The following is an 18,528-nucleotide window of genomic DNA, read 5'->3' as shown; positions in this document are numbered from 1 at the left end:
GTTATCAGCTTTAACCACCGTATCAGTACAGTGCAGAGGGGTGGCCACAAGCTAACCAATGGTGCATGCTAAAATGCATGAACATGCACTAAAAGCATGCGTGGGACCCTGTTATGTCAATAAAACAAGGAGAATCTCAGATTACAACGCACAGAAAGAGAGCACAATCATTTTCTGACTTTATTCCACTATACCTTGACTTAGAACATAGTTGTTTGCGGCTATATCAATGGTCTGAATGTCAAAAAGAGCACCTCTGACATTTGTAATATCCCAGAAATCAATCAATTACTGCAAGTCTATTACCTTTAGGATGGTGACAAAGGGTGGTTCTGAGGTGCCTATCGACCAATCCGACCCCGTTTTCGTAGTTACTGAGGGACCAGGAACAGACGCATTTTTGTTCTGCATGTTGTCCATCCCGTAACCGAAGGCCTGAACAGCATTTCCTGCAGGAACAGAAATATGAAGTTATTGGTTTTGCACTGTCGTCCCAGCAAGAAGCTAGCTAGTAGACAGCTGTAAATCAACCTCTTGGTCCCCTGCCCAATCTAGGACAAACAAGTTATGCATGTGATTGAGGAAGGAAGGATAAAAAAGAGTAAGGAGAGACACTCTGTTTGCTTCATCAGCAAGCTTAAGAGTTGAACTAATCAAAAACAGAGATATGTCTGTCACTGGGGAGGCCACTCAGGATTCTAATGTCTCACAATATACCAATATTGTCTTATGTTTAATATTGTGCCTTTTTTGAATGCCTAACTTGTTGATATATAATTGATAAAGTAATTATCCTTCTATGAGCAAATCCTGCATAGACACAATGGACACGTTTATCAAATACAACAACATTACTTCAAGGACTAATTACACAAACACTTATCTTACAACAGCCGAATTCTCAAATTGTGACCTCAAAGTGGCAAAATGATATGATGAAGCTCAATTTATTTGCCGACAGCCGTACACTCAGAAATGGTTCTACTAAAAGTAGCAAATCAATCAACTCTAACAGAGGACAGCAGCCTGTATGCAAAATAGTGCTTTTGTATTTCCCTACAGATGTACTGTATGTATGCGTGTAATTTTGTTTCCAAGTGCATGTGCGAGACTGCAAAACTGTGATAAATCCCTGTTCAGTCAGCTTTTCAGCTAGATTTGGTAAAATAGGGGCTGAGTACCTTTTCACTGCTCATCCGTTTAAAACATGAGGCTTGTTTCCCTTTGTTCAGCCAAAGAGAAGGCAAGGCATGTAATTGCTTGGCAACCACCTCCATTATAAGGTCAGCATGCAGAGATGATTCTGAATAGATTCATGTGACTGATCAAATTCAAAACATTCCCAAACTAAGGAGAACAAACAGGATTGAACACGCATGCATAATTTGATGGACACAAACACGGTCCTCAGTACTCCTGATGCATGGCCACTAAGATTTGTCTGTCACATGCTCTGTCCACCTACACGGTGTTACACACCAGTACACCTACTACTGTACGAAAACGCACATACACCTGCACACCTAATGCATACATAAGCCCCCTTCATGTTTCTCATTCTGTTCAACACAGGCAATTTGGGCTGCTGTTAGAAAATAAAAGCACAGAGAGGAACAGACCTCACCAGTGAAGCCAAGCAACTTAAAATGCTAGCGGTGAAGAGATGGTAAAGTACTGCTGAGACATGCAATGTTACGCATCTGTTTGTCAGGGTCGTCTATCGCTAGCTATCCCCCTACAGATGCTGTACGATGGGAGAAAAAAGTCATAAATCAAACTAGTTGGCTGGAGGGCCTCCACACAGGATGTTTTACTGCACCCAAATGTTTCACTGAGTGATTAAGCTCATTGCCAATAGCAATTCAATTTTTTAATGACTCTGGATAAGTTTTCCTTTAACCCCTGGGCATAGCATGCATTGCCCTACCTGCAGGGACAGATGGAGTAAGAGAAAGGGAGGAAAGTACAAGAAGAGCAGAAACAGAGAGAGGTCCAGACTATGTTTGAACTAATATCCTTTCACAGGAAGGTTTTATGTTGGCCTCCACACACATTTGACTAAATGTTAAAACCATTCCTCTATTTGACTATTCCCTGGCTTGCTCTTATAAGGGGAGCGTGGGAAAGAAAGAGCAGATAAAACATGACATGTCTCACACTTGGTTTTGTAATGTGCTTTGTTTTGTCTATCAATGTAAAAAAAAAGGATTTAATCTGTTGATAGATAAGCAGAAGTATTGTACACACATGCACACACACACACACAATTACACATACATTCATATGTTTAGGTATGTTTGGGTATATTCTTCTCCATGGTGTGTCGAAGTTTATCGCCTGTTTTCCTTGACTGCAGAGGAGATGCTGCATTTTGTGTTATTTTTCAAGACGCCTCCTCAGCTCCCAGCCTCATCCCTCATCCTGCACACTCAGCTAAAACGGTACCCCAGCAATCTATTGAAATGGTCTGAAAGCATTATCCACACAATGGAACATGTTAAAGGCAATGGTGTCTTGTCGCGCTGTTGACACAGCTCGCTCCGCCAAAGCAAGGAAGGAGCATCCTGTATTTTTTTCATCACAGTGAAAAATGAATAAAGATGTTTGAGGTAACCACTATGTCATGCTGCAAGCCTGTATCTTATGCATTAGATGTGAAGATATGTATTTTAGCTCCTGTAATTATTTAATTTGTGCTAGATCTGTTCCTTTTCATGACATTTTTCTCCTGCAAGGGATAAGCCCTCTAACTCTTTCAGATTGAATATGAAAATGGCATGTCTAATGGTTTCTTTTGTAATAAAGTCTGGACAGATCTTGCCCAAAGGGGGGATGAGAAGTGATAAGAGATGACTAGTATCTGAGAAACTAAGAACATTTAATTCCAACTTAATCAGTGGGCAAAGGAGTGTCAGTGGATACGTTATATCAATTCATGTTTCAGACAAATTTTCATAAGGACTTATAGGATATTTTTGGATTAATTTAAATAAAATACATTGACTCAAATGTAAATCAATGTAAACATTTAAATACCTGGATATCAATAGGGTATCCAGCCCAACCTCTCATTATTTCCAGATTCAGTCCTCCCACCATCATCGTTTCCTTTACAACCTCCCATTCAGAGTTATATCACTGAAGAGCTCTACGACATTGAAAAACTGAATCTGCTACGAGACCATTAAAGTTGCATTAGATTGAAGTTCATGGCTCACTCTCCTCTCACATGGTGGCAAGAGTAACTACTGCATCACACGCTTGTGTTCTAATCAATATTATATGACTGCTGGACTCCTATCAGCTACAAACCGCATTTCAGACGCATGCAGAGTATCAGTGTATTGGGATGGCTCACTTAGGCATGTGTTATTGGTGAAGTACCGCAGGAAGTTCATACATTCCTCTTCTTGGTTTCCACTGCCCCTGCAGGTGCACCACGGGGAGATGGTCCAGTTGGAGAAGCTGCTGTCGACATAGTTGGGAGTCATGTCCGTTCCTGTTAGGACATCCACACAAACACAGACACAAATTACACAAATTGGGACAAACAGTTATGGGTCACTAATGGAGTATAATGGACTACATTCATTGCAAATAGTATATAAAATGGACAACAAGATGTTAGTCATAGGAATGGATTTGCACAATTTAGATTATGAAAAGGTGAAGCATTATGTAATGCTTGCTTTTTATGTAAAGAGTCCATTAGGTTATGAATATTTTTCAAAGTAGGTGCTTTAGGAAGTGTGTAAAGCAGTTTGATTATAGCACTGCTGTAGCAAAACATTTTACTTTTCAAATGTCTTTCTATGTCTGTGCTTTCAGTTGAAGTCAGGGGTGTTGGATGCACTTTGTGAAGCATTTTTCAGAGAAATCCAAGAAGCGCCATGGCATATTATCACTTCATACTGTACCAGTTATGACACATGGTGGGGGGCAGTGACTGATAATGAAATATGGACACTGTGAAAAATGTATTTCATGTAAATGTGCATTTGGAACTCTTCACCTGGTGATGCAACCAATGTGCTGTTATCAAACGTTGGCTGGGGTTGAAAATGTGCATGTGCTATACCAGGAACATTGTTTGAGCAACATTTATTATGAGCAAACAGATGGTCATCAAGTGTTTTAATTAAGTAAACACTCTCTCTGTGGCTCAACTGCCTAATTACTTTTAGTAGTGACCTGATGTCCAGTGTGTTGTGGGAGATATCAGGCCAGGAGGGGGCTGGGGAGAAACTATCACTGCTCCGTCTGTTACTCATGACAAAAGTGAAGGTAGATTAGACTGCTGTCGCACTAACTATAACCATTACTCTTTATCTCACCTAGTATATTAAATTATTGTGGAGTTTGGATGTGAATGTGCATTTGTGTAGGTTTCCCGCCATTTCGACCTCTGTCCATTTTCTCTCTCAAGCACACAAACAAACTCTCACTCCATCACAGTGTCATCCACAGCCCCGGCTGTACTGACCAATGAGCCTTGCGTAGGAGGCCAAGCAGGCTTGATGATTGTCTTGGTTGGGGCAGGTGCTCACTGTGTGCGGAGTCACCCAGCAGTTCACCATGTAATCAGCCAGCCTAGACCTGCACAACAAACATGAAGCACAGCACAGAGAGAAAAAGAGATGCATGCACTCAGTCACGAGCATATGACTGATGAACACACACGCACACACACACACACACACACACACACACACACACACACACACACACACACACACACACACACACACACACACACACACACACACACACACACACACACACACACACACAAATTCAGTACATGGCCTAATCTTTTGGCACCATTTTTACTCTGGAGCATCTGCCAATTGAGACCAGCATCAAACAGGGAAAGTATATGAAACATCTGTTTGTGGGCTCCAACAACAGGTGTCCTGAATAGCAAACCAGGTCTCACTCACGCCTCAGTACCAACAAGCTATTTACTATCTTCACAAAATGCAACATAAACCCTGTGGTCGTTCATTTGTTTATGGATGAGAAAGATAGCATGTGCCTTATTTGTCCGGTACTTCCATGCTTATCCTAGACATCTCGACTATCTTCCAAACTCACTTTCCCGACAAACCGAAGGAACAGATAAAAATAGTATGTTTTGTTTCGGTGTGTGTTTGTGATAAGAGCTTTAAGTCTGTGGAGGGCCCCAGGGTGGCATTGCTAATCCACTTAAGTAGGTTTATTGGGAGTAGCGTGTGCAAAGTTGCTCTGTCTGTACTGCTCACATCACAGCTGCCCACTAAGTGAATCACAATCCATTGCACATTTCTCTCTCTCCGTCTTTCTCTATATATCTCTCTCTGCCATGACACATTCTTTCTGACCTAGTCTGACCACTTTTTGCAACCTTAAGTTCAAAGGTGCTGTGACGTTCCTCAGGCTGTCTTGTCCCTAGTGAACACAAAAAAAAAACATGCACAGACAACACTTACATGCAAAAATACAGAAACAGGTTCAGTATGCCGAAAACATGTTCTGGCTGGTGTGCAATTGGTTGCTAATGTTTGGACAACTTGTAAACAACAGTTGATTTGATTTATTTATGATCGCTGCTCTGATAGCCTCATCCTCTTTTTTTAGTTACTCTCTTTGTTACTCTGCATTGCAGTGTTTTGCCATGCAGATGCCATCCAGAGTGCCTTAATGTTTCTTTCAGTGTCTTGTTCTCCAGTCAGTGCAAAGAACTAATTGTTTTATAGGAATTGGTCGAAGTTTTTGTAAATATCATTATCAGCCTTGCGGTGATACTACTGTCATGTCTGTGGATGTGGGAGACGGATAGCTTAGCTTTGCAAGAAGACTAGAAACATTGGGAAACAGACTGGACATGATGTTTTAATACGTGAGTTTTAAAGGTTATAGTATTTATTGTTTTTTATTTATCTTTCAGATTCTTTTGAGGTTAAGTGCATAGTTTTGTTTCAAAAACAACATCTGTCTTCAAAGAAATTTAAGTTTAAGTAACCAAACCACTTAGCTAGGTTTAGGAAAAGGTTTAGGAAAAGGATTATCTTTAAAGCAAAGTTTTTTTTATCACATTTTTCAGGGTTTTACTGACAAATTAGCAACCTCTAAGATGAAGTCAGACATATTTTAAACAGGCTTCTTATTCTTCTGAAAGAGCAGATAGAGGTTCATGCTTTCAAGCTATGCAACTGTGCAGACACATCTCTTGTGCTCTTGTCTCATTTTGTTCTTTCTTTTGCTTTGCAAGGTGATTTCTTGGTGATAGTCTCAAAATGTTGTAAATAATCACCTCATGTTATAATAATCAATCCCTTGGTAAAATGCTACAAACAAAACACCTTTAGATTCATATTTTCTCACGGAATAACAACCTCTGTTAAAAATGTATTTGCATGTATTTTCACAATCTGTGAGATACTTTGACAGATGCATCGACAGCATTGTATTCATGTACTGAGCAAAAGATTCATGTTAATAACCACAAGAAAGTGCTGATGGTGCACATCACTGCATGCAACTGTAAATTACACAGGTGGAATGTTAATGTCAAAAATATTTACATACTGCCTTGACTGAAATATACATTGCGGCTGTAACACATATTTTACCTTTTACAGGGGTGCCACTTGATCACTCATTTATCATTCATTCTGTAATTTTTCACAAGGTCCTAAAATAATTGGATTTGATCAGATGTGTGGAAGCGATATTGATCATTAACTTGTGTGTTACCTGCAAATACGTAATCTTTCCTTTAGGACATTGCCATTCAGGAAATTCAGACAGCAAGGGGCAGTTGGTCATGATACAGCCTATCAAAGAGAGTTCTTCTGTTATTGTAGCAAGTTAAGGACAAATGTGTTTACACTTATGCTGCATCTCAACTGTGCGAATAAAGAAAGCGGAGACAAGCAGATTTGGCTGAGGGGGAATAGGGGTGATAAGGTTACAATCTCTCTGTCTGCCTGTCTGTCTGTGTGTCTCTCTCTCCGTACATATGCAGCCAGTGTGGTGTGATGGGCTTGAGCCTCCAGCAGCAAACTCAGACTCACTTCATTACTTCAACTCCATCTCCACCCGCCCTCCTATCAAATCAGCCGGAGAGTCTCTCGAAATGACATGCTGCTAACATCACATCTAAAGCCACGCCTCAGAAAACAGGGCATGCATGGTTGCTCTTTCGTGGATGCAAAGACTGACACAGCATGCACACACACGCAAACACATACGCACCCGAATAGTGATACACAGTACAAAATGTTAAATCGCAAAAAAGAAAGAGCACGTACACACAAATACAAAGCTATCCCTCTCCACACCTGTCCTCCTCAAAGCCCTCTCTCATCTATTCCTGCTCTGAGTGAAAGAAGGTACTTGTACCCACAATCATGTCACAGATGATAAAACGACACAACAGATAGAGAGAGAGAGAGAGAGAGAGAGAGAGAGAGAGAGAGAGAGAGAGAGAGAGAGAGAGAGAGAGAGAGAGAGAGAGAGAGAGAGAGAGAGAGAGAGAGAGAAAGAGAGAGCGAGAGAGGAGAGAGAGAACAACTTGTGCCTCAACAAAATAACCTTTAGAACCAGATTTTCCATTTTTTCGATTTCTTATGGGCTAACTTATGGGATTGAAAGGCAAAGACTACAGAAGATTAAGGAGACTCAACAAGCACTGTGTTTCTTTTTAGATGCCGAGCTCTTTCAGACAATGATGGCTTAAAAACAGTAATTTAAAGTTTAGAGAGGTGTCCTGAGTGTTCAGACAATGGTGTTCCAACACCGGGATTCAGCAAATTTCATGGCTTCCACTGGCTTTCCATTATACCTTGGCAAAGCACCACTCGCTGCTGAAATTACAGGCTGTCTAGCTCAACAGAGTTTTATGGTCATTTCAGCCACTCAGCCCCCAGGGAAGTGGCAGGGGAGCCCCCACAGAGGTAGACTTCTTTCAACCAACCTGACACTTTAAACACAGTGATTCGGCTGAGTGTTGAGTGCCCGTCCATCGAGCTTGGCAGTAATAGAAAACTAATGGCTTTTTTGTATATATATTCTTATTCCTATCATTGGATGTCTGTGACAAGCAATGTGACTAAAATCAGATGAGTGTCATTCTTGGAAACCACTTCCTTATGAAGGAGGGAGGAAAACAGTTATCAGACTCCAAAGACTCTAATAGCTTCCTTTCTTCATTAAAAACAACAGTCTTTTGAGAGCCATATCTGGTTTAGAGACTTCCTCTCTGTGCTCTGTCTACAAATATGAGTTCTTCTACGGATGATAATTTCTGTTAAATGGTACTCCTCTTCACTCTTATCACTTCCTCCAGTCTTCAGCCCAGAGAGGCTTTAGAAACCATATCTCTCGCTCGTCTACAGAAAGCATAACAACAACCATGACACAATAGCTGCCAACATAATTGCAGTTACATGAAGCAAATGAGAAAAAACAAAAGATGTTTCGCTATGCTCTCCCCCTCCCCTATCTTCTCCTCTGTTGTGTTCCTCCCGACCTTATCTCTCCTCTCCTCTCCTCTCTCATTAATGTCCTGTTTGTCACTGTCGTATTGTATAAACTGATTTGACATTGCAGACTTAAGTGTTTATTTGCAAACTACCGACGAGGGATATTTGACCCTGGTTCAATCAATAATCTTCTGTCCTTTTCACTTGAAGTTAAATAATAAAACAAACACTAAATCTGAGATATGACTATTACTCTCTTTTGACACTCAGAATGTTCTGATTTGTGCAGCACAGTTTATTACATCATGACAATTCACATGAAAACCCTAACGAAGCAGCACTGACCTTGTGCATGGAGTGCTACAAATATAGTTTCATTAAAAAGACACAACGTATTTAATACTTTTCTTTCAATGAAAAGGCAGCATTCTGCTCCTGCTTTCACACTTTCTCCTGATGGTCTCTTTGTTGCTCTGGTCAGAGTTGATTGTCCATTTTACCCACAACTATTTTCTCTTTAATATGCCTAGACAGAGGCCTGCCTTTTTTGGCAGCATTGTACTCATTGGGATTCCCAGTCAATACTCTAAAAGGGCAATGTGGACAGATGGCATTCAGTCAAAACACAAGGCAGTTTAGCTTTGCTGTCACATGACACAACCTTTCGCCCCCTTACTCAGCAGAGGATTGTAACCAACAAAAACTGCCTGGTGACACAACCTCCCGTGCATTCTAAAGCAGGATATCAAATGTAGAAGAACACAAGCAACGATCGGACATTGTTTTATTGAATTAATTGAGTAATTTGTTTTATTTTAAAACATTTACTTATGCATGATTGCAGTGTTCCCAGTTTGGTGAACCAAACATTTTTCTTGCAAGCTATTGTACTTCCTAATTATGTCTTTGCCACCCCTGCAGATGACTTACAACCCGCTACTAAATGTTATGTCATCGGGATGAATGTTAAATCAAGCAGGCCACACACAAAATCCAATACTGCCTGTTTGGTAAGAGGCGAGTAGATTATTCAAGGTTATCTGAACTCCCTAAATGCTCTCCGAATGAGGCAAACATTGTCCGTGGCCCAGACAAAGTGTACTTGTCAATCGCATTAAGGAACTGTCAGCTAAAATGACAGAGTTAGCAGTAATCTGTAGTTACAAGCAGTAATTAAATAGTTGTTAGCCACATATCAAGCACTTATGTAGGAACGGTCATTGAGGCTGCAGCCTCAATGAGACTCATTAAATACAAAAAGCAGTTCAGAGTCAGAATGATGAAGAGTGAAAGAGAAGGCTCTAATTGACACAGTCAAAACCACACATTGACCATTCTGTAGAGACGGTAGAAGTCCTATTGATAATGTTTGCATTAATAATAGATACAATACCGCTGGCGGAAGAGATTGTGAAGTAAAGCATGAAGCCTATTAATGGCTGCAGTTTTCCGCTATAGCATATTCCCTTCGAGTTTACTGTTAGGAAAGTAAATGGGCATATACTAATCCATGTATTGGAATTAAATGCACAACTCTTTCTTTCCAGCTCTCATGTGTAGCCAGAAAGCTAAGCACGTCTCTACTGATCTTAAAGCCTGATTAAAGCCGCACACTGCAGCAAACTGTACTATGTGAGGAAAAGGTCACTAGTTGACACATGCTTTGCTTGCAAAACCAGAAGAGACACTTCTCTTTTGATAACTTGTATTGTAACCAACATTTAAAGAGAGGAGGTAAGTGTATGCTCTGCAATTTCAGATTGAGTACTTTGGGTATCAGGCTGTCTGTTGTTAGGCGGTCTATAGCTTCGGGCGTATTTGGATTGAGCATGTATTTACATACGCAGTTACGATTATGCACTTATTTGTTAATTAACTTCCTGGAAAATCTGTTTACAGACATCCAAGTCTCAGTTACTCAGTTCATCATAGAGAACTGGCTGTATGTGTGAACGCAAGGTTAGAGTGAGTGGCTTTGGAGTACGTTACGGGTCCTCATAAGTACAAGAGTGTGTGTGTGTGTGTGTGTGTGTGTGCGTGTGCGTGTGCGTGTGCGTGTGCGTGTGTGTGTGTGTGTGTATGTGCTTGTGCGTGTGTGTGTATGTGTGTGTGTGTGCGTGTGTGATAAAAAGAAAGTGAGAGAAACTGATGATAAAAGTGCAACATGATTTCTTTCAGCTTCGTCTCAGAAGCTAGAGAGTAATGCCATCTGGGCCAGTCAGTCTCCCCACACTGTTCCCCGTCAGTGAAGGTTTGAGTTGTCAGATACAACAGAACAGAGCAGACTGTTGATTTAGGGCAGTGTGTGTGTGTGTGTGTGTGTGTGTGTGTGTGTGTGTGTGTGTGTGTGTGTGTGTGTGTGTGTGTGTGTGTGTGTGTGTGTGTGTGTGGGAGGGGGGGTGGGGGTTTAGTACCATGCAAGTTTTCTGTGAGCAAAGGCGGCCCGGTACAGATCTAGCATTTTCCAAACTGGGTCAGGATACCTGTATAGTGATCGATTGTCTCTCAGCGCCCCCCTTTGATAACTAGTAGCCAAATAACTCAATCAAAGAGCACCAAGTGAGCCTGGAGACCAGAGGATATTAATCAAAGATAGAAGTGTTGCATTGATCCTCAGACAATCAATACAGAACACATATACAACACAATGCTCTTTGGGTAAGGCTTCATTGGGCTGTTGTTGGATTAACTGACTCGAAAATGGATAGGGAGTTTATCTGCTTGCATTTATGCATGCAGATAGGTACACTCACACACACACACACACACACACACACACACACACACACACACACATGCGCGCGCACACACACTCACTATCCTAACACAAATCATTTAAATATAGCCCTATTGTCACTCTGTGGACTCAGCAGTCCCAAATGAATAGACGTTGGATCCATTGGAAGGAAGGTGAGAACATAGAGTGGAGATTGTCTGTTGTATGTCTATTATGGAAAGAAATAATGTAATAACTGCAACAGAAGTACAACCAGGTGTAAGAAAATGACTGTGCTTGTTCTCTGTCCATCTACAGTAACTCTCAAGAGTATGTCACAATTACCTCCACAGAGACCAGGAAAAGAATGAAATCTTCCAGTGCAATATGCCACTAAAGCCCAAGCCAAAAGGATATATTTGAAATCCTTTCAAATATGTATTTTGTGTTTGTTTGAGCTATGAGCTCCTGGAACAATCTGAAACGCCTCCAAAGGTGAAATCCCAGCCAATCTGGCACCCAATATGCTCAGGGTAAAACTCAAAAAAAGAAAGTACCTCAAGGCATTTCTTAGGTAGAGCAGCAAACTGTTGGCCATTCAAAGTCTAAATAATAAAATATATGAGTACACATTTTTAAATCTGTTTTGAGCCGTGACCCTTTCTTCATCAGAGTATGTTGGTGGGAGCTAAGCTTGTCTTTGGGCTGCAGAGTCTGCTGCAGAGACATAGCCGTGTGACCAAAGCACTGACCTCCAACCCGCTGCCGTAACTTTACGGGCCAGATCGATTCGGCGACCCTCGCTCCCTTTCTCTCTCTCTGTCTCGTCATCTCTCCTTCCCTCTCTCCTTCCTCCGATTCCCTCTTCCTCTCTCGATCAGTCCCTTGTGTTCAAATGTAATAGGATTGGACTAGCTGTGTATCCCCCGTTTGGAGTCAGATAGGCGTCCCCAGGGTAGCTACGTCTGTCGTTGAATGATCTTCCCTTGCTTTTATCAACACATCTTTGAGAGGGGAAAACGGAGCCAAGGAAAGTTTCCTCTAGAATTGTACAAGAGTGTGCTGTTTAAAAAGTTTCGGGAGGGCGTTTTCTATGTTTGTTCAATTGGTTTTGCACAAAACAAAGTCTGATTTGTGGACGTTGAGGCAATTAACATGACAAATACATTTTAAATGAAATCAGCCTGAACAAGAAAATGAAGGTGCAGAACCAATTAAGAACATAACATGTTGATAAGTGCAATATCTCAATAAATGATCTGATTAAATACAATCACAAGTCAGTGTTTCCAAGGCCTTAAAAGACATCAAGCTGTCCTGTGACGATGCCTGACATTATTTAACAGATAGAGGACATTGACACAGATCGAGGACACGTTAAGAATATCTCACAGGATGGTGGTCATTGTGGACACTTCAAGGCTGGAAAAAAATCACCAATCAGAGAACACTGTCAAGCCAGCACCTCATCCTACTTTAATTGAATTATAGGAACATTCTCTTGCATGTCAGCACTTATTCACTGTAAGAGAATGCACCACCCAAACCACAGATTATTAGAGTCACATTCAATCTCAACGTGGTTGTGTATGAGTGTGTACTTTCATGCGTGTTACTGCGCTGTGATTGTTAGTCTATTGGTGCACAGGCCAGGTTGTGTCCATACTGTATGAGTGTGTATGCACTCATCGAGCTGTTGACCTCAGTGGGGCATTACCCAGCCGCAGATAATGAGCTTTAATGTTCTATTTCATCTTTCTCAATAAGGAGGTGCACAACAGACACCTGAGGGCCTAAAGGTCAAAGGAAAGCAACTCAGCCTGAAAACAGATTACACAATGCAGGCAAGCAAGTAATTATCAAGACAATCATAAATCGGAGGCGAGGCAACAGAGTTCCACGACTTTAGCAGTGTGGTGGTTGGATTTAGTGTTGGTGGAGAGGAATTGGGTTTTTGCCAACATTGCAGAGGCCTCTCTGCCTGCTAACCTCTACAGAAAAAGGTTAAATGCGATGTGCCATATATACTTCTCACAAGGAATTGTTGTGCATGGCTCGCAAGACTAATTTGATTTCCATGGGGCTGTAAATCATTCTTTTAACAAAAGCAAACATCTCTGGCTAGTTATCCAAAATAGACGGGGAAAAAAACAGTAACGCAAAAGTGGTACAAATTGTTTTCACACAGCGCTTTTTATCTCCATCTTTCATATTGTGGAACATAATATTTCTTTTAGTGCATGAATACAATGGGATAATAAATGTTTTTCTATTGGTGGTTGTATCAAGTCCCGTCCCTTATTGTCACTAAATTGTATAAGCTGCCTAATCATCTGTCACACTGGGGCATGAAAAAGAAGCCAAATATTTCCCCTTCTTACAATTCACACAAATATTATTTTTAGTCGTGCACTTGTAAGGGTCTGACACTTGGTTGAATTCCATTAGGCTCACAAATGAGTTTTTAAATGCTTAAAATGCACCACGTTTTTATGTATTTAGACTTATGAACGCAGAGGATATCGCCTTCAACTGACTGGCCAGACACAGCACATGGTTCTGGGGGCTGTAAAGATCTTGACAGCTGATTTGGCTGATAGTGCAACCGCTGTGTTTCACCTGCTCTCAGCAGCACTAACACAAGGAAACATGTTACGGCTGGGTAGGTGTGTGAATTGAATCAGGCCGCTTGAATTCAATAGAGGCCCCATGCTGCAAATGTGATCCACTAATGTTTTGTTCAGCCTAATTGAGCGTTGTCCCTTCAACTTAGCCTCACATCTTCATTCTGCGCTTAATAGCCACAGTTTCCCTGAATGACTAATTACTTCACTCACAAAGTTACAGCAGAGAAATATACAATTTTAGGATGTCATGGGAGGGAGGAATTTGCTGTCAAACAGGAACTCTCCCCAACACTTGGATTCAATTTTTTTTTTTTTCATTCTATAAATATATACAGATGTTAATTAATCTTGAGGTGTGTTTTCGCGTGTCATATGCACCACACTGAAATCTGTCCATCAAACCAACAAAACAAAATGCAGACATTCAAAGCCCATTACATTCATGTCTGTCCTGCCACTCCACAAAATACACAGACACAGTCCACAGACACTTTTGCCTTTATGATCCCAAAGCCTTCCACCCCGCTATTTCCCTTTTCTTTTACCTGCAGAGCGAGTCCTGGCGGCAGACCCTCCGTAGCTCCAGACAGTTGGGTTTCTCCTTATCTTTATAGGAGCAATCGGGCACGATTGTCTGCCTGCGTCTCTCGGCGCAGCCCACACTCTGACAGGGGCAGAAGAGCAGTCGGTGGCTGAACTCAGGTGGCACACGGTCCAGGAACAGCCTCAGCGCTTTGTGGCAGCGCTTCTTGCTGCACGCTTCTCCCTTTATTGGGTCCTCCTTGCTGCAGGTAGCGATGTAGGCGGAGCGTTGCCTCTTGCAGCTGCTGTTGAGGTTGCAGGCTTTGGCTGCATCAAGGCAGGGGTTGCAAGGTTTGTCGGTGTCGACACAGTGGAAACCTTTTGGAGCCACTGTGAGCATCCCTATGTCAGTGGATACAAAAAAAGAGCGAAAACTCAGTGACTTTAGTAAACCCTTTAAATAAAAAAAAGAGGTGTCAGAAATGTATTTCCAAAGAGAAATGAGCTGTATGAAATAAATCCCAACAGTTTGACACAAATATTTCTATTGATACTCTGACTCAACATCATCAATATAGCTCTGATGTAGTTTACTGTCGGCTCAGATGCAATGTACGATCAACAAATAAAACATCAGGGAGTTCATGGTAAATGTTAGACTTGAATGCTGAAGGAGACGCTTTAATATCATCCAACAGAAAGCAACAGGACGGATGCCTACAGCGAGCCCACATCCACTCTGACTGAATTATTGATTTAGTATGTTTCAGACCTTGAGTGAAATATGAATGAATTAAGCAATGATTTCAAATGATTTATTTTTAAATTAGTCACTTTCAGTTGATAATTTTATCTGATTATACTATTATAACATTATGAAGTTGTTGTAGCAAGTTGCCTTGATTATATACATGTGATAATCATTGTAAAATGTTTGGTGTAACTAAAGTGCAAGGAAAATACCCCCAAAAAAATTGAAATACATTTTAATTAGTTTAATGGGACGGCTGTAAAGCAAACAGGAGTCCAATGGAAAATATTGACAAAAGCACTTATTGATGTGAACACTAAATAATGTAACATCTGCACAAAACATGCTAAGCTCAAGGACTAGGCAAAGACTCCCCGCTGTGCTCTAGGATCCACTTATTGGATGATTCAAGTACAAGATTAAGTTATCTTTTCTTCTGTGTAATCACAATGTGAAACATTGCAATTACCCCTCTGGCTACACATCATATTTGTGGCAAAGAGATTATTTCATTATGTTTTCTGAGATACTACATATACCACAGAGGCAGTAAGATAACACACTCTTTCCTGAGATTTACTGGTAATAAAGCAGGATCATATTCACTTGTGGCACCCCTCTCTTGTATTCAGGCTATATTAGAGAAGTTAACCTCCCTCCCCTGTAGATAATGATATTTCAGAGGTCGTAGCAGTATGGTGACACCCAGAGAGATTCATCTCTTATTCAACAGAACCAATCTCACTCTATGTCGATCAGACAGCAGAGAGCAGGAAAAAGACCATTTACTTTAGAGATGCTGGCTTGTTTCCAATTGGTGCATCTCACGTTATCAATCCTAGAAATGGGGATACATAGAACAGATCACATCACAACTGGGAGGATAAAAAATAAGCAACCCCCCAAAATGAATGACTTTGTGGTTTTAGATCACATCAGATAAAAGGAAACTCACTGCCATTGAAGAATAACAGAAGTAGAATATCTGGACTTCATCAGAGAGACCAAAGCACACCTAAACTTTGCTTTCTGTTAACCAGGGCTTTTATTTAGCTTAAGGTCAAATGAAGCAAGTGCTCTGAATAACAGGCATAGTGGTATGATACATATCCTGAGTTCAACAGATGTTGTTGTTAAAAATAGATTTGTGTTTTTTTTGGCACAGGCCGTCACGGAAGAACTTTCCCTTCTTTGTTCGAAGAATAAGAGCATTAACTTTCATGACTCCTATCAGAAAAAGACATCATTGTATCATTAATTGAACTTGTAAATCATTGGACTCTCTGAGGGGAACAGATAAATGATCCACAGCAGATGTCTGGTAGCATTGCAAGCTCCGTCTTGTTAGTGTAAGGCAGGCAGAATCGTGCTCAGATCATGTACGGTACTTAAGCAACAACAAACACCGTCCATTTAAGGCAGGGTGTAAGACAATTCGTCAACTTTGTAAAAAAAGGAGCAACTTCATTGATGTTGGTTCATTGAGAATCAAAAAAAAACTGACTTTGGCGTTGGGCATGAAGAGACCAAAGCGGGGCCAAAGTTTTACTAAACTGGGCCAAGCTTGGCCAAAGCGGGCATGAAGAGGGGCAGTGAGGTCCAGCTGGAGGAGAGGTTAGTGTAGCGGCTGTCCAGTGGTTCAGGCTACATCACATTGATGGATTGCAGATCCTAAATCTCCCCTGGCCATCTACAGGCTCTAATGTGGGCCACTGGGGGGTCCAGGATGAAAAGAAAATAGGAGAAGGATGAGCTACAAAGATTTATCTGACCAAGCAGGGCTGAAGCCTCTTTTGAGGCTGCAGCGATGGACAGGTTTTTACTACCTCTGATTGGGGAGCTGAGATTGAATTTTGTGCTCAAGCCAAAAAGATATCCTGGGGCGAACATAACACACAAAGCCCACTCGATGGCTCTGACATGCTTACACACAAACAGGGTGATAGCAAAAGTGTGTGGAGCAGAGTAAGGAAGCAGAGAAGTGGAGATGGGAGGGGAAATGTGCAGTATTGTGTTGCAGTGTTATAATTGATTTTTCCAAGTGCATTACAATGAAGGTTTTCAGAAAACATATTCTGCTATAATGTAAAGAGAAAGGGGTTGATAAGCTAATGATACGAGACATACAAAAATGGAAAAAGCTTTAAGAGTGGAGAGGAGACTTGAGCAGTTGATTGCAGCAGCTGATCATGACGGATGGAGAGATGAAAGGAGAGGACACAGACTAACAGATTGGACAGCCACTTAGAGAGACATGCTGGAGAGCTTTCAATTAATACAGCCTAATTCAGGAAAGCCTCGGAATAATTAACCCGGCACATCAGCAGTGCCATCATAAACGTGTGATGCTATGAGCATGTCTATCACCGTACCTTGCTGACTGTTGTACCATACATTAATGAGTAAGCAAGGCACTGACTGAATGAATGAACAGATAAATGGGCGGGGGTCCTCATTGATTGATTAATGGATGTATTAAACACAGCGCATCAGCGTCATTAAGGGCAGGAAAAGTCGTTAATAATGCTTTTCCTGTTAGATTTTGGCACCTGTTTGCTGCCAAGTAAACGAAAATGAGTATTCACATATATGTTTTATGTGTGCATGAAGCACAGTGCAATATATTCATTTGGGGAATACGAAACAGGAATTCACAAAAACACTTTCAAATGGTGGTTGTTTACTCCCAACTACCTTGTGTGCTGCGAAAGCTCATAACTATTTAGTCGATGTCAACAACAGTTTGGTGATCCAGTCGTTTGACCGTAAATAGGCTTTTAATAGGGCTCTCTTCTCTATGGGTATCATAAATTAGACCCCGCTGATGGCAATATAGTGAAAATAAACATATATTCTTTCCTCGCATATTATACACACGGGGAGAGAAGGAGAGGCAAAGGAATAGAGAGAGTGAATAAAAAAAGAAGCAGCGAAATAAAATGTGAGATAGAAGACACCTACAGGGAGACAGGCTAGGATAAACAGAAAATTACATAAGACTTGTGTTGCAGTGAGAAAAGAGAAAGAGGGATAATAGCGAGAAGGAGAGAGGTGAGAGAGGTGGACAGAGCACGCATGAATGAAAGGAAGTGGATAAAAACGTAAATGTACACTGTATTTGGATTCTGATGTTTTTTTTCCCAAAGAGTAAGGGATCTTCTTTCCCTGGTAATTGCTCTCTGTCAGCCTAATTTGAATTCTGCATTTCATATATCATCCCATACTCAAGGGACACTACGCTGCAGAGAGGAGTTCAGCCCAGGTTAGGAAGAGGCTCTTGGCTCCGGGTTTGTTCTCAGTAATTAGGAAAGGTGCCAAAGTTTGGATTTAATACGGCCCTGGGTGAGCGTGCGAAAGCTTGTTAGGGAAGTGTTTAGTCCGGACCCCGAGGAGCATGTCAAGCATCTCTATGTCAAAGGGCTCATCAGTCATTAACTCTGTACTTTG

The 18,528-nt window shown here is 41.2% G+C and overlaps 1 protein-coding gene across 1 annotated transcript in view; it reads right to left on the bottom strand.

Annotated features, from left to right (window-relative positions):
* Nucleotides 1-18,528, bottom strand: part of LOC137779239 (GDNF family receptor alpha-2-like) — a 43,552-nt gene that overhangs the window by 5,435 nt on the left and 19,589 nt on the right. Inside the window, exons 4-7 of the mRNA XM_068566837.1 lie at nt 14,354-14,732; nt 4,484-4,596; nt 3,359-3,499; nt 307-449 (exon numbers count right to left, since the gene is read on the bottom strand). Coding sequence (XP_068422938.1) covers nt 307-449; nt 3,359-3,499; nt 4,484-4,596; nt 14,354-14,732 — 776 coding nt within the window. The remainder of the gene's footprint in view (nt 1-306; nt 450-3,358; nt 3,500-4,483; nt 4,597-14,353; nt 14,733-18,528) is intronic.

Source organism: Clinocottus analis, unplaced genomic scaffold, assembly GCF_023055335.1.
Source record: "Clinocottus analis isolate CAN_PGR_092001 unplaced genomic scaffold, fCliAna1.0.p SCAF_7, whole genome shotgun sequence".
NCBI lineage: Eukaryota > Metazoa > Chordata > Actinopteri > Perciformes > Cottidae > Clinocottus > Clinocottus analis.
Note: the sequence above shows the minus strand (reverse complement) of the source record. Positions and strands in the feature narration are given on the sequence as shown.